The 18,505-nt window shown below is 42.2% G+C and overlaps 2 protein-coding genes across 2 annotated transcripts in view; one reads left to right on the forward strand and one right to left on the reverse strand.

The window, feature by feature from the left end:
• Positions 1-42: 42 nt before the first annotated feature.
• Positions 43-10,826, forward strand: MALSU1 (mitochondrial assembly of ribosomal large subunit 1). Its single transcript, XM_041466210.1, has 5 exons — positions 43-229; positions 4,105-4,296; positions 5,808-5,986; positions 8,733-8,814; positions 10,022-10,826. The coding sequence occupies exons 1-5, from the start codon at positions 43-45 to the stop codon at positions 10,198-10,200; spliced, it is 819 nt and encodes a 272-aa protein (XP_041322144.1). The 3' UTR covers positions 10,201-10,826.
• A 2,960-nt stretch (positions 10,827-13,786) lies between these two features.
• Positions 13,787-18,505, reverse strand: part of IGF2BP3 (insulin like growth factor 2 mRNA binding protein 3) — a 112,362-nt gene continuing 107,643 nt past the window's right edge. The window contains exons 15-16 of the mRNA XM_041466731.1: positions 17,345-17,458; positions 13,787-16,412 (exon numbers count right to left, since the gene is read on the reverse strand). Of these exons, the coding sequence (XP_041322665.1) occupies positions 16,311-16,412; positions 17,345-17,458 (216 nt within the window). The 3' untranslated portion in view covers positions 13,787-16,310. The remainder of the gene's footprint in view (positions 16,413-17,344; positions 17,459-18,505) is intronic.

The raw sequence follows: 18,505 nt of genomic DNA on the forward strand, positions 1-18,505 counted from the left end.
TACTGCCTTAGCAGGATTCATGTCTTTGCTGTAAAGGGAGACATGGGGGGCAGGCACGTGTTGTGTCTGTGGAATGAAACGTGCCATGGCCTATTCCCAGGCATTGGCACTGAGCTGCTGCCACTGCTGCACTGTTCAGGAGGTCCTAGCACAGACTTGCCCCAGGCAGGCCAGCTCCCCACCAAGCAAACCCTAGATTCTGGGAACCACCAGAGGCACAGCCCCCACTGTGAGTTTGGCAGCAGCCACCCTGTTTTCAGGGTTCAACAGCATGGGTGCAGCTCGTTAAATGCCAGCTGGCCTCAGGGCCAGAAAACAGGGCTGGACACACTTAGCTTCTCACTGGACACGGCTACCAGGGCATGAGTCTCACTATAAACTAGACCACAGACACCCAAGCAACAAGATGAGGCCCATTGGCTTGGCTCTCCCTGTTCAAACTGAGTCCCATGTAAAATTCTGAGTTGCAGCTGCTGATGCTGCCTTTGGCTCCTTTGCTTCCATTGGTCTGGACTGGCACCACTGCTCCCAAGGGGGCAGATATGATCCATGTCCAATGAAGGGTCAGCAGAAGAAGGGATCTAGCAGGAAGGGGTAGCATTCAGCTGCCTTTTCCTCTTTTTTCATTTCTGTCCTTCCTGCTGTAAAGAGACATTAATTTCTGCTTGCTCCTCCATCCCTCTGACCACTAAATCAAATAAATGAAAACCCCAAGATAACTAAAACACTCTGCTCCAGTTTCTGCTTTTACATGACACACCTTAGAAAATGTAAACTTATGCAAAATCAGTGTGCCTTCCCTTGTTCACTCGAGCTGCAATTCTGTAAAAAGAACTCATTCTGAAGCCTTCCACAAGTGATCTGACCTTGCAGCCACACTGCTCATCACTCAGCATCATGGCATTTCACAGTGGGAGACCAGCACAAACTGCTGAAGGCTGGCTCACTGGATGATGAGGAAAGGAGAGCATCTTATTTGCAGAAAGGGGAGAGGTTGCTAAAAAGGTTCACAGAGATGAGCAAACAGACCAAAAATTCTTTATAGCTCATGTTTCAAAAAACTCCTTTGTTGTTAGCAAAGGTTATAGCCAAAATGGAGGCTGGGCAAATGACCTTACACAATCCATTTCTAAACACTGAATTCTTTAAAGATCTGTATTTCAATATAATTAGCTTACTTAACATCTCTGGAAACATCTCTGATACATACTGTTTTCTGTTCCTGTGGCAATACGTAATTATAAACACACTTTCTCAGTGTTTTAGCAAACCTTCCAAATTCTTATTATTTGTAATTTGAATCTAGTATTCACTGCCCCTTCCCAGTGCGCACAGGCACCTTTCAATGACTTAAGGATATTAAAAAAAAAGCAGATTCCAATATACCTGTGAGATTAATTCTTTAGCTCTAAAATTCAACAGTCCCTTTACTTCTTTTGTTTCCAGGTTCTCCCATTATTTTAATTCTTTTGTGGCTATTTCAGTTATATTATTAAAAGCAGTGTATTTGCTATTGTTCCTTCTTCCTCATACGTAACATCCTATTGTCTAAGAACTAGCATCTCAAATTCTTTCCTGACTTAAACAGGAAACACATTTTCTGCAAAAATTACTGTTTAAGTGTTGTGTCCTCTGTTATCAGTCAGGCAGGACTGTAATTTGTATTTCTTGCTCTAGCTTAGGTAGGACAGGGGTTTAGTGGAAAGCTTAAGATCACCTGTAATGAAGCATGAAAACATAAAACCTGTCACAGCTTAGGATCAGTGAAGATGCAGGCTACCACCTGGGCTACATGCAGAAAACATCTTGTTTCTGCAAAATGCTGCATCTTAGATGCTCAGAGACATCTTAAGCTTTTGCATAGAAAACAGCTTTCAGGCATACATTAAGAACTATTTTATACTTTAACCTAAATATTAGGAATATCTTGCACTATCTCCCTTTAAGTGCCATGTCAGAATACTACATTTTTATATTACCATTTTGCCTTTTCAGCTGTAACTTTTCATAAATCTTTACTTTTATACAATGGAATTTAACTACTGCACTGACAAATAAACCATGTAATGATTTTATTTAAAGAGTTTGCTGCTTTGTCTCAGAACGCCAAACTGCAAGATAAGCAACTTGATGAGTTGCCCAATTATTGATCAAAAGAGTGTCTACCTCCACAAAACACGGGATCTACCTTACCCCCAGCTCACACCTGGCTCTACCATGGGTTATCAAGCTGATTTTGCAGTTTCCCTTCAAGTGTACTCAGAGCAATGGCACCACAAACCTGAGAAGCAAGGAGACTTTCTTAACACCCAGATGACACAACTTCAGAGCAGATCAGGATACAAATGAGCTTCATGTCCTTCAAAGGCAAGAACAGCTGACAAACAACAGATTTGTGAATGTCAGCAAATGTTACAAGACAGGTTTCAGGCATTCCCTTTGGAGAAATAACATCAAGAATGACATCAAAGATAAATGTAGATTGTCTTCATAGAAAGAACATCCTTTCAAACATGTCTTCAAGAGAAACAGAAACATCAGTTGGGTAGCAAGTTTGTTAAGAATTACTTTTAAAATTGAGCTGTTATTTCAAACCACTTGTTTTGTTCCTCCCGCCTTTTTTTCTTGAATATTTTTTATAGCACACAATTAAGGCTCATCAGATGTGGCTTTTTTTTCTCACCAAAAGTATTTTTAAGCTGAGACCAAGGCTAAAAAACACCAGTCTCTGAAGGAATTGTAAAGGAATGAAACAAAACTTCACAAGAGTCATTCAGCCACTGTGGCTCATTAGTACAATCACTTCCAGCTTCAGGCAGCATAGTCAAATTTTCTTTAATGATAAAGCTTTTATCACTACAGGTCTTTATAACTCACGCAGAATTCCATAATCCCAGATTTGTTAGGTTGGAAGGGACCTCTGGAGACCATCTAGTTCAGACTCCCAGCCAAGGCAGGGTGACCTACAGCAAATTACACATGAGTGTGTCCAGGAATGTCTCCAGAGAGGGAGACTCCACCACCTCCCTGAGCACCCTGTTCTGCCATCCTCAATATAGGGAAGTTCTTCCTCATGTTTAGGTGAAACTTCTTGGTTTTAGTTTATGGTCACTGCTCTTTGCCCTGTTGCTGGGCATGACCAGAAGGAGTCTGGCACCATCCATGACTATGTCTTTTAAACCTTAAAGTCATTACTTGACCATCACACTTGGTGAGAGTGGGAATTCTGAATAGCAATTCTCTTAGTGTCCCTGTGAATGCCAGGATTTCCAGGGGAAGGAGGTGGAGGGATATGTTTCACCCACATTAAATACAAATGCTTAAAGGTCATAATTTCTCAACCCTTGACAACTTTCTCCATAGCAAACCAAGCATAGCAAGACTGCCAACCTGCGCCCATTAACACCACGCAGGAATTACACAAACAGAAAACACGTTCCACAGGAAAATCCCGTTAGTTTCAAAGAAGGTGCAGGTTTTTTTAAGCAAAACTGTAGCCTGTAAAAAGAGGCAAAAGGCTTGAGCCGGGATACGTGGTTCAGGTGTATATGGAAGTGCCCATGTAGTGTACCTGCCCCCTTCCAGCTGCCCAACAACCCCGCACAACGCAGCGGTGCTTACAGAGCAGGAGTGATCTTTCCTCTTAAATCCAGACACGCCAAACCATCTTTAAAATTGATGCATCTTCAACTGCCCTGTGGCCCACGTTCCCAAGCCGTGGTACCGAACAGCACCCTCGGGGTGTATCCCCAAGTTAACCTGCATCTGTTTTGGGGCTCCGAATCCCACAGATGCAGCTGAAAACCCAACAGGTCAGCTGCACCTGCCTGGGAGGACAAGGCTCAGGAGCATCAGAACACGGGGAAATGGCTTCAAATTGAACGACAGTAGGTTTAGATATTAGGAAAAAATTCTTTGTGGTGAGGCACTGAAAACAGGCTGCTCAGCGAAGTTGTGGATGCCTCATCCCTGGGAAGCGCTCAAGGCCAGGCTGGACGGGGCTCTGAGCCACCGTCTAGTGGAAGGTGTCCCTGCCCACGGCAGGCAGGTCGGAACGGGAGGATCTTTAAGGTCCTTTCCAACCCAAGCCTTTCTATGGCTCAGTGTACCCCGTGCCGCCCGCCCACCCCCGGAGCCAGCGGCCGTTCCGAGCGCACGAGCTGCGGGCCCAGCGGCACCGGCCCAGGGCGCTTCGGAGCAGCGCCGCGCGGGCCCCACCGGGTCGGGGCTGCGCGGCGGTGGGAGGCGGAGCCGGGCCCGTGGCGCTGGGGGCGGCGGAGCGGCGCCAGCCGGCAGGTAGGGCCCAGCTCGGGGCCGCGCTGCGGAGGTGCCCAGCGGGACCTTGAGCGGAGCGTGACGCCTCTTGAAGAAGGGGCACGCGTGGAATCGCGCCTGCGGCTGCGGGGGATCCTCGCCGTGCCCAGTGCGGTGGCATCGGCCGAGACCGCGGGCGCCGGGGTCACGGCCCCGGCCCTGGGCCGGGTGGCCTCGCAGCGCTGTGCGAAGTGAGGAGCGCGGCGGGAGCTGCGTGCAGGGCCGTGTGCGAGGGTCCCGGCCCGGCCCGGCCGCGGGCGTTGCTGCGCTCGCAGTCGCCCCGTCGGTAACAGCGCCCTGGCCGGCACAGGCTGCTGTGCCCAGGGCGGGCCTGCGGCTGGAGCTGTTCAGAAAAGCTCCTCTGGCCTGCATCTGACCCTAGCGAGCCGTGCCTGGCGACTTTTAGGCCATCCGTTCTCCAGGCAGGCTCTGGAGGCTTCTCAGGTGGCTGCCAGGCAAATGTTTGACTTCTGTAGCCGCTGTGTCTGGAGGATCTGTGGCCACTGCTAATTTTCAAGATGTGTGACCACAGCAAAAAGTTGAAAGAGTGCCCTGAGCCGAAAGCCTTACATTTACAGAGATCTGATCCAATTTCATATCCCCATTCATGCATATAATTGTAGCTATTGTTCCTTTGTTTGACTTTTTCTTTATATTGGGAAATATAAAGCTTGGCTTTGTGCTGGTGCTCAGTCTGCACTAATGTTCGTTTTATAGTGGCAGACTAGCACTGCTGACAGATTCAAATTATGCCTAAAGTGTGCATACGAGTTGCATCTACCTAATTAGGGCAAATTAGAAATAAACTTAGTTCATGGTGTTAACAGAACATAGTTTCACTGATTTACTGTTTAGTAAGCTGGCTTCCTTAAATTGTTGAAGGACTGAAGCTTTGTTTACAATATCATGATGCTCTGCACCAGATCAGGCTAGAGAAAAAGAAAAAAAAGTGGCTTTACTTTGTTTGCAGATGAAAAAATGTCTTCACTCTACATCATGTCAGCTCCATTTTTAAAATACTCGTTTCTTCTACTTAAGATTCTAGACTAGTTTAATCACAATGTCTTATCACAGATTGTTGAAAGGCATCGTTCTGAAATATTTTCAATTTTCTCTGTTGTTTTAATAATGTCTGTTGGAGTCCTTAGGTTTAATTCATTTGCATTTACAAGTGTGATGATATTATTTGCTTTTAAATGGCAACAACAAGAAATAAGTAACTTAGCAAATACCAAAGTTTCATTCGGGCAACTGTTACATCTAGTGATAGTGTTGTTTATTGGAAGAGCGCTTACTTCTCTGCTTTGGTGGCTGTAAAAATGATTTTGAAAAATCTGCAGTTTGTGTTGCATTGTCAGTATCAAGCCAAACTCACAGTGAGTGACTAGCTTAGGCTATAATTCAGTTAATTGTTATTTTATGGCTCTAAATGGTTTATTTTTGCAATTAAAAAGAAAATTTGCCACTGTACTGTTTTTTTCTATGTGCTCCAGATACTGTTCTTCCAAAGTTCAACATTGACTTGGCTGTAGCACTGCTGAGGCAAGAAAATGCTAAAGACATCTGTGTCATCCAGCTATCTCCAGAACTAAAATACTGTGATTATTTTATAATTGTGAGCGGGTTTTCAACACGGCATCTTCATGCAATGGCAAATTACATGCTGAAAACGGTAAGACAGTTCTTGCTGCTCTCTCTGAATTTTGTGAGTGGGTTTAAGTGTTTTGATGGGAATTTCCCCAGGATTGCATGTGTAGGGGTGTGCCAGGTAAGATGAAACTGATGACATTATGTCATTTAGTCCTGATTACATCTAGGAAGTAACTGGTTTATTTCCTTTAGCAGTACTACACAAAATACAGGTATTATGTTTTAGAAACAGACCTCTCTGTGTGTAGAACACTGGGGACATCACAGCTAGGTGACTGGAACATGAATGATGTGAGATGGTGATGATGACCTCTGTTTGCCTTTATTTTTGTCCAGCAAGCACCATTCCTATTCCCAGTCATTCAAAATAGCTTCACTGGCTGTTCTCAAACCTTGATCCTTAAATATTCCACTTTCTCAAATAAATTGTAGAGCTGGAAAAAAAGTTGGCCTCTTAAGAGGCCCAGGATCCCCTCATGAACTTTGAGCCAACTGGTAGTTAATCCTCACCCTGCTGTGCGTGTACTGCAGGAGAGGAGAAGCAGCAGCAGCCATCCCTGCACAGAAATCCTCTGCTGTTTGGCTTTGGAAGAAAGAGAGCTTTTCAGTACAGGAGTGCAGGTCAGAGTAAAATTACCAGTCAAGCTTGGAGGTGAGGGTGAAACTCAGGAGGGAGAAACTTTCTTGCCTGAGAAGATCCATGCAGCTGTTCAAAAGCACAGCATGAGGAAAGTGACCAGCCCCATCAGTCAGCTGTCTGTACTCAGCCTGGAATTTGCCTCCTCACCACCTACTTTATTGCCCTTCCTGACCCCGTTTTTCCTTTCACTCTTGGTTTTGCTTTCTTCCTTCCAATCCCATTGTTTCAGCTGTCAGACTCATGGGGCAAAGGAGAGTGGGAGAGATGGTTTAGCTTTTCAGGGCCTTTCTGAGCAGGTATGGGGAGTTTCTTGTGTTCTCTGCAGGAACTGGCACATCTTCGCAAACCAAAATTTTGCCTTAAGCTGGAAGTTGCATTAATGTGATTTGAGTATGCTAAATCAAAGTGCTTAGTATGTACTCTATTGCTTGTATAACTTGCTAGTCTTAACAGTTTTCCATTTCCTCCAGACCAGGAGAGATCAGTGAGTACCATTTGCCCTGCAAAAACTTGGCTGGGTTTCATGGGTGCACCCTCTGGTGGCTGTAAAAGCAGCAATTTTGCAAGGGCAAAGCCTCTTGGGAGGCATGGTGTCCTCCTGGGCATCCTGAGAAACTGGGAAGCCTGGTCAAGTACTTGGGGGTGGTTGAGTTTGTCTCACATTGGAAATTTTCTAGGTAAAAAGTCGCTGAAACTTAAGATGTAAAGCAGAACAAGTGCTCCAGAGTGCTGCCAGGCAGTTGGCAAGCTTTACTACCATTCCTAAACCCTCATGATTTACTCACAGTAAAACAAAGAGGTGCTCAGGTGTATCATGAGATCTTCTTCCTGTTCCATTTCCAGGAGCTTGTGAATGGCAAAGGCCCACATCCCCATCTGGTTTCATGTCAGAGGAAGAAGCTAACACTTTGGCTGTATTGTAACTGTTCACCTTGCACAGCTTCTAAAGAGGAGGCTTGGAAACTTGTAGCAGGGATCAGCCTTTGAAACCTGATGATAGCTGGTGGCAGTTCATACTGGGCTTTTTAGCATTTTGAGCAGACTGTTGGAGTCTTTTGAAGATACTTCACGAGCCATCTTAAAGAAAGGAAGGTAGAACTGGTTCTGAGTTAACATTTTAAAAGTTTTCCATGCTGCTTTGAAAACTAGCATCATTACCCAGCAGCTAACGTTGTGTGGAGCAACCAGGAACAGCTGAATTTTGTGGTAATTGCATTCCCAGTGAAGTGAGACTCATTTGCCAGCCACCCATGCTGGTACATGTTGTTTTGTGTTCTGTCTTCCATGGCAGAATGGACTTTTGGAGCCATTTCTGTCGATACTCCTTGTAGAGGAACAAGTACGTTATGGCCAGATCTGAAAGTGACCATACTTCAGCCCTGAGCTGTCAAATTTCTCCAGCTCTGGTGGGTGTTTGGGTTCTTCATGTGCTGGCTGGGGACAGCTGAGCCTCTCAAGCTGGCACCTACAAAAGGCACCACGTGCTGCACAGGGAACTGCCCACTTTCCCTGACTGACCTTGTGCAGCCCTGCTTTGAGCTGCCCCCTCCCCTCTCCCAGGCAGGAATCTGTGTGCTGATCCTGCTTCCCCCAGCATGATGCAGCGAGTGTTGGGTGTGTGCTCTCAAGGGGCAGGAGGCTGGTTTGAATGCCTTCTTCATGGCACGGGATGAAACTTGGTTTTGCCCCACTCTGTTCCATCTGAGAAGAGAATAAGCTCAGCATCTCCGTTCCTGCATCCTCAGCCTGCCAGTGTAAACCACCAGTGAAAGGAATCACAAATAAAACCTGGTGGTGGTGGCAGCTATAGGGACCCAGTAATGGAAAGACTACTGTAAGCAGTTGTATTTAATATTCATCTTGATAAAAGATCCCTACAAAGTTTTTGGACCAACTGTATGGGAATCCAGAGCATTAGGATTTCAGATTTGAGAAATATGTACATATTTCCATACACTGCAAGTGTATATTAGCCTTTTTCTTTTGTGCAGACCCCAGATCAACATGAAGCAATCTAACCCATTTAAGCTTTAAAACAACTCAGCAAAGTCAACCTTCTCTGTTAAGTTTGAGTGCTTTTTAAATAAATGTAAAAGACTAAATTTTCTGCCATTCCTTTTTTTTTCAGTACAAGCATCTCAAAGAAGAAGGTGGCCCTCATACTCAGATTGAAGGAAAAGAGACAGATGACTGGCTGTGCATTGATTTTGGTAAATATTTGTGAATCTGAGAAGACAAAGTTCTGCATGAGCTCTTTGTTGACAGAAGCATCTCACCATGAACCTTGGTTGCTGTGGAAAGTTCACAGTTCTCTGCTGTTTGGGAATTCCAATTGTTGCTTGAACTCACTGAGATAATAAATGATTTTCGATTAAATATCTTTGGTACTGAGGAAAAAAAACAGTAAATACTCTTCAGTGGCTAAAACAGGTTGTAATAAATTGAAGGTAACAATAGTGAGGGGAAAAAAGCTACTTCAGTCAGTTTCCTCAGGTTTGTGTAATCCATGTTTGGGTGAATGGGAGCTCACTGTACACTGCCTTACTAGTACACTGTTGAACAGACTTTTTCACTGTCCAGATCATACTGTCACATGGGGTAAAACCTCAGTCCTAAGAAATTGAGTTTAATTCTTTCATTCTACAAGTGTGAAACTCTACACAAATACAAAAGACTACATTCAAAAAGCAGTTCTCCTTCACTGCTACTTTTAGAATCTCACCCCCTGTCTTGGTGTTTTGACCTAAAAGAAGAAAACTTCACTTATGGATGAGTGAGGAGCAGTGCAGCCACTGATGTTAAGCCTTGGCTACTTAATGATAATAATTTTTGATGGTAATAACTGAAAATCTGTTGGAATTTAAGGGAATAACTACAGAGAAGTGCATTGGACAAACAGTGGAATTAACATTCTCTGCTGTTGTTTGCACAGAATTAATGAAACTAGAAAAACTTAGTACATCAAAGTTTGAACCTATTTCATTGTAAAAAAACCACCTGAGAAGTGTGAGCAACACACCTAGGAAAAATTACTTGGCTTTAGCAGAATGCTGACAATACAAGAAAGCTTAAAATCCATCTGTCACCTTGGGGGACTCTTTCAAGTGAAATTCCTTTTGTCTTTCTTCATTCCCATAGAAGTCATAATTTCTTTGGTTTGGAGTCTTGTGATAGTGTCCTATTTGAAAGTATTGTGTCTCATATCTTGTTCCTGTAGTCTTGGAGTTTTTTGAAAGACTGACCAGTTCCTAACACTGCTTGAGAACTGGAAGCAGCAGCTTAGGAAGGGACCTTTGTCAGCTGCCATGTTGTATCTAGCCAGAAACGGGGGGGAGGGCTTGAACTCTTTGCTCAGCTGAAGGTGTAGTAGTGCCTTACTGTTCCCATTAATTCATTGTGAATTTCTGTTCTGTGCAGGTAACATAGTGGTTCATTTCATGCTGCCAGAGACACGAGAAGTTTATGAACTGGAGAAGCTGTGGACTCTTGGTCCCTACGATGACCAGTTAGCACAGATGACTCCACAGTCCCTGCCAAAGGACTTTATCTTTGGACTGACTCCTAACAGCAGTGATCATCTTGAGACAAGAACTTAAAGCAGCTACTGCATGGAAAGAGGATGAGTGTGCCTCAGCCATACAGTCTTGAGAACTGAGTAGTCAGTACAGTTGATCAGTACAAAACAGTGTTTTTATTGAATGTGCCCAGGTAGAGTTCTGAGCAAGCTAAAGTGAGCAGAATCATAGAATCATTAAGATTGGAAAAAACCCTTAAGATAAGAGTCCAACCATGAAATGTCAGAGAAGGAATCCTAGCAAAGCTTCCCAGGGAAGCCATTGGCTTAGTGGAGTTTGCAGTGAGAAGAGCAGGGCAAAGACAGCTGCTTAAGCTGGAACTCATGCTCAGCTTCTAGAGTAATTGTTTTTCTAAATCTTTGAAAGACACCCTGTAGTGGTAGTGCAAAACAGACTGGAGTGCTGCAAGGAAAAACTGAAATAGTACAGTTGAGATGACGCTTCTTGTGTTGAGCCATTTGCTTCTGGTCACAATAAAGCAAGTCATGGTCTGAACTGGGGGCCGAAAACAGACTGGTGTTACTGAGAACGTAAAAGCCAAGAGCAACAGTGACAAATAAATGTGCTTTGAGTTATCAAAACAGTAAATCAGTTTTCCAGCCAAGGCAAACCTGGTTTTAATAATAATAAAAAAGCCCCAAACTGAAGTGCTTCAATTACTTGTTTTCATGTGAGAGGATTCAGCTCATCCTGCATGTGCAGTTGACTCCTCTCCTAGCTTTCCTCTCACCTACTTTCTGAAAAGGGACACTGAGACAATATGCTATGGCAGTGAAAACCTTCAACTCTTTGAAGTGGGAAGAAAGTTCTATAGGAAGCCCTTGAACACTGAGCATTACTTGCTGCTAATGGACTGTTCAGCAATTTCAGAAGTCACTGTTCAGTGTGTTCTTCGCATGACTGGTGCATGGTCTGATATCCAGTTAAAGAACTTCAAGTGTAAAGAACTTCTGTGTAAGACAAAATGCTTTTCTATACTACAGGACAGGGGTTTGTTTCATCACTGGATTAGGATCTTTTCCTCCTGGAGAAGTTTGCTCTGCCATGTATCAGAAAGCAGAAACAGGAGATCTTGAGGGTAATCACCTTTTTCTCCCCATAGCCCCACAAATTACTGCAAGCCCTGTCTGCATCTCTGCCCTGCACAGCAGCTTCTGTTTGTAATGCTCAAGGTGAGCCTGGTTTTTGTGCCTGTGTTGTTCAGGAGGAAGTGTGTTTGTTCAAAAGAATCCAAACAAAGCAAAACCCACTTCTCCCTCTATCTCAGGTCATGTTTTCTTGCTGTGTCTAACCTCTGTTTTTTAATGAATGATTGCCTCCAAGTTCACCTGCTCTTTGATACAAGGCAGCAGATAGTTCTGCAATTAAGGGTATTTGTTAAGTGTAGTTAAACCATGCAGATAAAACATCTTTGCCCATAAAAAATATGTTGTTGGGAAATCTAACTGCAGGGAAAGGTTTTCAAAATGCTTCATGACACTTCTTGAAAGTAATCACATGGGAGAAAGATAACCTTGGCTGTCTTACATCTTACAGCCTGATGGGTTCTAAATCAGGCATTTCCTCCTAGGAGTGATGTGTAGGAGTAACTTCAACTCATTCCCTTTTACTGCTGCTGTGGATAAGCAATATGTGATGAACAGAGGTAGGTTCAGCAAACATTACACCATTGTGTGAACCCACATTTAGTAGCCAGAAACACATACAGTATCCTGTCTGAAAGAGCAGGAAAAAAAGGAGTACCCAGAAAAGAGCAGCTGTGTGAACAGGCTAGGACTCTTAGAGGTGAAAAGAGTTACTAGTCTCTAAGACAAGACAAAAAAAAACAAAAACAGAGGAGAAAAAAACCCAGTAAAATAAACAAATATAGCTGACTTGACTGGCAAAGTGTAATGTGAAAAGTAGTTCTATGAACATCTACTGGTTGCTATTAAACAATCAGAACTGCCAGCCCAGGGAAAGAACTTGGTCCTCCATCCATTTAAAAGAAGCATTTCTAATCTCTGGTGAGCTACTGCAGTGCCCCAGCCACGTTACCTGCCAGCCTTGGTGAGACTATGGCCTGATAGTCCTAGAAGCTGGGGGGTAGGAATTAACCCAGTCTGGATGACCAGTACTTTGCAACACTGAAGCCCTTTCGGAAAGAAAACATTTGGGAATGATTCCATTTGGATAAATCAGGTGATTTCTGGGTAAAATAAAAATACCAAACAGTTTGTGCAAGGAGTCTGTAGAGTCAGCATTCAGTCCTTCCAGACAGGTACTTGTAGGTTTGGCTCTGTGAAGGATCCCTTGCTGAGATGAATGGGAGAAACCATTAAGTGAGACTTTAGTCATAATTTCTCTGATTTCCTGCACTGCGTCTGAGTAACTTCATTTTCAAGCAGTGTTTATGTCCGTCACATGAGCTGACATCTGTTAGAGCCCAGCTTGAGTGCTTTCTCAACAGTTTGTCATGTTTGTCTAGGAATCCTACACCTGACCCATATCAAGCCCAGGCTGTCTTGCACAGCACACATGCTCCATTTAATGGAAAAGAGCGCATGCCTTGGAAACTGCAGCTTAAGAATACAAGCTCTGGAAGGTTAGAAGCAAATAAGAGTGTTATGATAAAGCAAATGCTTAATACAGCCAGGGGCTGAGCTGTCACAAATGTACCAGCAGTACAGAGCAAGGCTTGACTTTTTATGCTGCTCAAATGACAGGGTGCTGTTTCTGAGAAGAAAGTTTGATATTGACATGGAGAAATGAGCTATGGGTGCCCTGTGAAATGCGACATTATGTGCAGTGCCTTCTACAGATGTCATTTCTTCAATTCCCTCTTTCTACTGGTCGGTCCCAGGAAATGAGCTGTGAAGTAGGAGGGTGAATGAGTTTGGAAAACAAGTTGGGCTTCCCAGTTCTCTTTGAAAAGATACAGAATTGTGTAATTCATAATGCTACTTCATTCCCTAACACATCCCTCTCACATGTAGGCATTCAGTTAAACATCTGGTCTCATTTTACTCCAAATAATGTTAGCAAGGATCTAAATGGAGAGGTGATACCATCCCAATGGCAAGTGGTGTATTTTTTGTGGTCATGGGAGGGGTGAGAGTTTGCCAGAACATTTGTGTGACTGGTTCTGCCTTCTAGGGCCACACTGATGACAAAGCTTCATCACTCCAAGACCACCACAGTAAAGACTGGGCAAAAAAACTTCCCTGCACCACCCCTCCCCCCCCCAAAAAAAAAAAAAAAAATTACTCCATTTCTAATCTCTTTGTCCTGACAGTCAGTACTGTCAAGTCCACATCCCTTGCACAGCAAATGAGCCTGAGTGAATGGTGCAAGGCAAACCATGAACCACGGGCTGTCCTACTGACTATATGGCGTTGTTAGATGGGAGGGAGAAGATTAATTACAAGCCACAGAAGTCCCAGCTTGTTTTGGGAAGTGCAAGCATTGTAACCTGGCTGTCCTAGCAGCTGTGGAATACCTGTGGGTTACTGCTCATCCTTCTCCACTTATTACCGACAGAAAACCAACTTGATCAAAGCACCATAAGTACTTGGGACAGTCTGTCCCTATGCCTCAATAATTTAAAAAAACACCACACAACTTTATCTGATGATAGGAGTTAAACTCTTTATTCCATTCAGAGGCATCTGGCAAGTAGAGCTGCATTGGGGGGCACATTACAGATGAAAAATGATCCATACTTTCTGGATATTGAAATCATTTACAGTATTTACTTTCTAGCTATTCCCAAATACTCCAAATTACCAAGTCTCAATTGAAAAGAAAAAACATGAGATACCATATTAAGTCTAGAAATTTAAGAAAGATGACAGTATTTAAATCAGCAGATGTAAATGCAGCGCCTATCTGTAAAGTAATTTTTAATGGAAAAAAATGAAGTCAAATCCTTCTCAAATGTTAAGAAAGGAACGTCCGACTGACTTAAGCCTCAACAAAAATTAAAATGCTATGTACTTTCCATACTTCAGTAATTTTAAATTCATTGTAAGAAAAAAAAATTATCCTAAAGGCTAGATGAAGGTCACTGTCAAAAAAGGAAAAGAAACTCATTTTCTTTGCTAAAACTACAACATAAGTTTGTGGTTTTTAAACCAATTAGTAAAGAAGAGATGCAGGAAAAACACTTCAGACCATTTTCAAAATTATCTAATCTGTACAACAATGATCTTTGGGAAAATTATCTAGTCTATGTAGTAATGCCTCTATTTCAACATGAACCTAAGAGGTAGATAACAAAATGATGAAACAAATGTTTTTGCTCGCTGTGCCCCTCAAATCAGTGCAGCATGGTGATTCTGATCATCTCATGCACAAAAAACATCACAAAAAAAGGTTCAGAGGTAATAGCATGGCTCTGTCGACCACACACACACAGGCGCGCACGCGCACACACACACACAGCAGTCTTTATGCACCATGTGTTGCCACATTTTTTTTTTCTTAAACTGAGGTAGACTGAAGTTTATTGTAGAAACTTGAATGTGTCACTATTACCACAATCATCATTCAAATTACATTTGGAAATTTAAAAATTTGGTAACTTTCCTGTTATCCCTGCCTTTTGACATTTTTTTTTGTTCTCCTCTAATGGTTGGTTGCAGAACGTGCATAAATCCTGCTGCATCTATTATAAGCCAGGCTAGAGAGGTTGTTGTTTTGTTTGTTTTTTTTTCTTGTAATCATTTTCAAAACCTTCAAAGTGGCTTAGTGTGGCCCATAACAGCGGCTGGATATGTAAACTTAGCCTTTCATTATCTTTCAATGTGATCAAACACTGTTTGACCTTCCCCCATCGTGGTAACTGAAAGCAGTATGATGTGATCTGCAGACAGCAGAGACCCTCCTGGCCTCAAAAATGCTCCAGCAGATCAAGTGTTCTATCAAACTGAAGATGAAGCTTGCTCTTTGAACAAAATGGCAAAGTCCAAATGGGCTGCAAATGGTTAAATGTAGCATTATTAGGTAGTGATGGTCAAAGGCACAAAGGGTTCATGCATTCAATCAAGTAGCACAAAAAAAAAAATTCAGCCTCTTGCAGCCTTCTAAATTTTTCCCCCAACCCCAGCCTCTTGCCATCACTTCCTTGTCCTGTTCCCAAAAAAGTACCGTCACAAACTTTTTCATCCCATCTTAAAAGAAAACTAAACGGCATTGCTGCTATCAGAATGTTGGCATCATTCACTATCTTTTGAACATTCATTGAATTTTTTTTTAAACAAATGATGGTGTTGAAGCCCTCAGGAAATCTGAGGCTGTGTTTTTTTTACCCACCTTACTCCCATCAGCCAGCAGCTAGAAGTGCTCTACTATATTTTTCCCCGATAAGTCTGTAGTACTCCTGGCTGGTGGCTGATCAAATTTTAATTTTTTTTAAAAAAATAAAATGCTCAAGAACTATTAGCTTTATAAAGTATACAAAATACCAAAAAAAAAAAGCAAAAAAGGAACAATTTCTCATTGAGGTACTAAATGCCTGAGGTAGTTTAGTAAAATGCATATTTATCTTTTTATGCCCTGGCCAACACCATTCAACACTTCCCTTAGGTTATTCATGGCAGTGTTATGTAAAAATGCAACCAAATTCTTTTTAAAAAATGCCACTTGTTTCAACATTGGGACTAACACTTAAACTCTTGTCAATACCCTTGCTCTAACCCTAGCCCACCCGCAATCCCACCCTCCAAATGTGTTTATTCTTTTACAACTGGACCTAAAGAGCAATGCCTTTTCTTTTTTTTTGTTGGTTTTTTTCTTTTCTTTTTTTTTTTAACCAGTGAACTCAGAAGAGAAAGCTTCATTAAACCAAGTTCTAAAGTTGTTGGGGAATAATAAGAACAATAAAAAAGACTAACGAGTTTATGTTAAATTGTGAGAATAGAACAAAAGGGAAGTGAAGGGGTCCTTATTTTAAAGCTGGGTTTCAAAAGTTTGAGAGAGCCTAAAGAATACATTCTCAGAGACAGCGTTCAACGGTTGCCTGGTCCTCGAACAGGTGATTGGCTTGGTGGATCTTCTGCATAAAACTTCAACAGGTGCTCACCACCTGTCTCTCTGTCACACAGTCTGTCTTTGGTCTGGCATCTGTCTCTGATGGGCCATTTCCTAAACCTTTATTTCCGTCTTGGCTGAGGCTGTCCGCTCTGCAATGTTTTCTGCTGTTGCTGCTGCCTTCTTACCTGAGCCAGTATTTCCTGAATTTTTCTCTGAGCAAGCTGAAGGACACAAAGAAGAAGAAACAACCCATCATGATGCCATGCTGCAGTGACTGCTGTTTACAACCAGCAAGAGATGCTACTGGGATTAAGAAAATCTGGAATGACTCAATTGCTAGTACTGACTAGATTACTTGTTAATTAAAAGACACTTGAAATTAATCATTATGTACAGCCTCAATTTTAATTTTTCTTCTATTTTCAACCTACCACAGCTACTTGCATGGTCAGTTTTCTCATCTGTAGTATAGAAAGCAATAGGTAGAATAGGTAGAGGACTACCAATGTTGAGATTATTGAGGCTACAGCCTTGATATTACTCCTCTGGAAATACAAATGTGTTATAAGAGCTACTGTTGTAATAAAGAGGGTACAATTTTTTTTTTTATACACTAGAGTAACCAGAAGGTCAGACTTACAGGACTTCCCAGCCCCCCATCTCCTTTCTAAACTACAAGTCACCTGCAGCTAAGTACCAAAAGCAATGAGTTTGAGTTAAGTGAAGGAAGGAATCTTGTGATCCTTTATATTATATCAACAGATTGGGCAATGTGGATGAATTACGTATCTGGGTGTATTCTTTTCAGATACTATGGTATGGCTCGTGTCTCTGTTCCTTCTGAATTTCAGCCCAATCACAATTTGGGTTTTCTTTTGCTTTTAGCAAGGTTTTAGCAGTGCCAGAGCCTGCATAAATTGACAGAAGAATTTAAGGAGACAGTTTTGCATATGTGAATGTGCAGTATTGTTATAAATCTCTCTCACAGGCATGAGGAAAGTTTATTGCAGCAGGACAACCAGAGGAGCCTGGCAAGCACTGCTTTCTGTATCCTGAGCAAAAGTCTTCCATCCCTTGGCTCCTGCACATGGCTATAAAAGAAAGACCATGGAAACATGAAGGCAAATACAGAAAATCATTGCAGTCCTCCTACCTGGCATGCATAGAAGTGACCAGTTATTTTCACAACCACCTGATCATTTTCATCAGGTGTCTGGTCACGAGGGACTACAACTTCTGCACTTGTCAAGTTTTGAAGCTCATTTACCTATAAACAGATAGTAGAAGTCAGAAAACTTTAACAAATGTTATACAACTACCAAGCCTCAAAGACACCAACCACTGAAATATCATCCTCTAAGCTACATTTTTTTAAACCCCTCACTAACAGAAAGCATCTTTATGCAGCAGTGTGCACTCTGCAAGCTGAGCCTCATGTGTCTCTTAACATAAATTAGCACCAAGTCCTCTGGGTTTGTAGAAGTGTTTTAAAGACTAAATACAACACACAGAAGGTGTTAAATACATGGCTTTTAAAAAGCAAATAGATGCCACAGTATTTACAGTTGAGTTTAAAAGTGTAAGGTCAGAAAAATCATACAATATAGGGAAGAAAAAGGCCAGATTTTCCTTCAAAAACCTACACAATATAGAGAAATTCAGACTGAGCAGGTGGGAAATTCTGCTTGTTCAAATTATTTTCAGCAGCTTATTAGGCTTCCATCATGATAAGTAGAGGTAAGGTTAGAGTCTTTGTCTCATTAAAACGAATTTTATTTTAGAAATGCTTATCATTGTGTAATTAAAGTTTTATTAAAGTTTTCGATGAGCAGCTTCTCAGACATGTTTGTCCTTAGACCTCTTGCCACTGCAAGTAATGGAAGAGGTCACACTGCCTCCTGACACTTGACCTAAAGACCCTGCTGCAATCAGGGTGGACACCCAAGACGTGATTCAGTCTTTGCAAATATCATCTAGCTCCTGACTTAATGCCATATGAAAACACCTGAGCACCAGCAGAGCACCAGCACCTTTTTTAGGATTGAAAAATCTCAGTGATGTTATTTTACAACAAACTGAGCCTAAGAAGTGTCATCAATTTAATTGAAACAAAGATAGGTACACTTTTTTTTTTTTTGGTAATACTGAAGTCTGAACATGTCTTAAATTCCTAACACTTATTTAGAAATGAAATAAATCATTCTAAGATTGGCTTCAACTCCACAGTAGAAGAAAGGAAAATGTAACAAGTACAGCTAAGAAAACAGCTCCTGCTTTAATGTAACAAAGTATTAGTTTAGCTAAAAGTTTAAGC

This window comes from Pyrgilauda ruficollis, unplaced genomic scaffold (assembly GCF_017590135.1).
Source record: "Pyrgilauda ruficollis isolate IOZ18807 unplaced genomic scaffold, ASM1759013v1 scaffold2, whole genome shotgun sequence".
NCBI classification, from domain to species: Eukaryota; Metazoa; Chordata; class Aves; order Passeriformes; family Passeridae; genus Pyrgilauda; species Pyrgilauda ruficollis.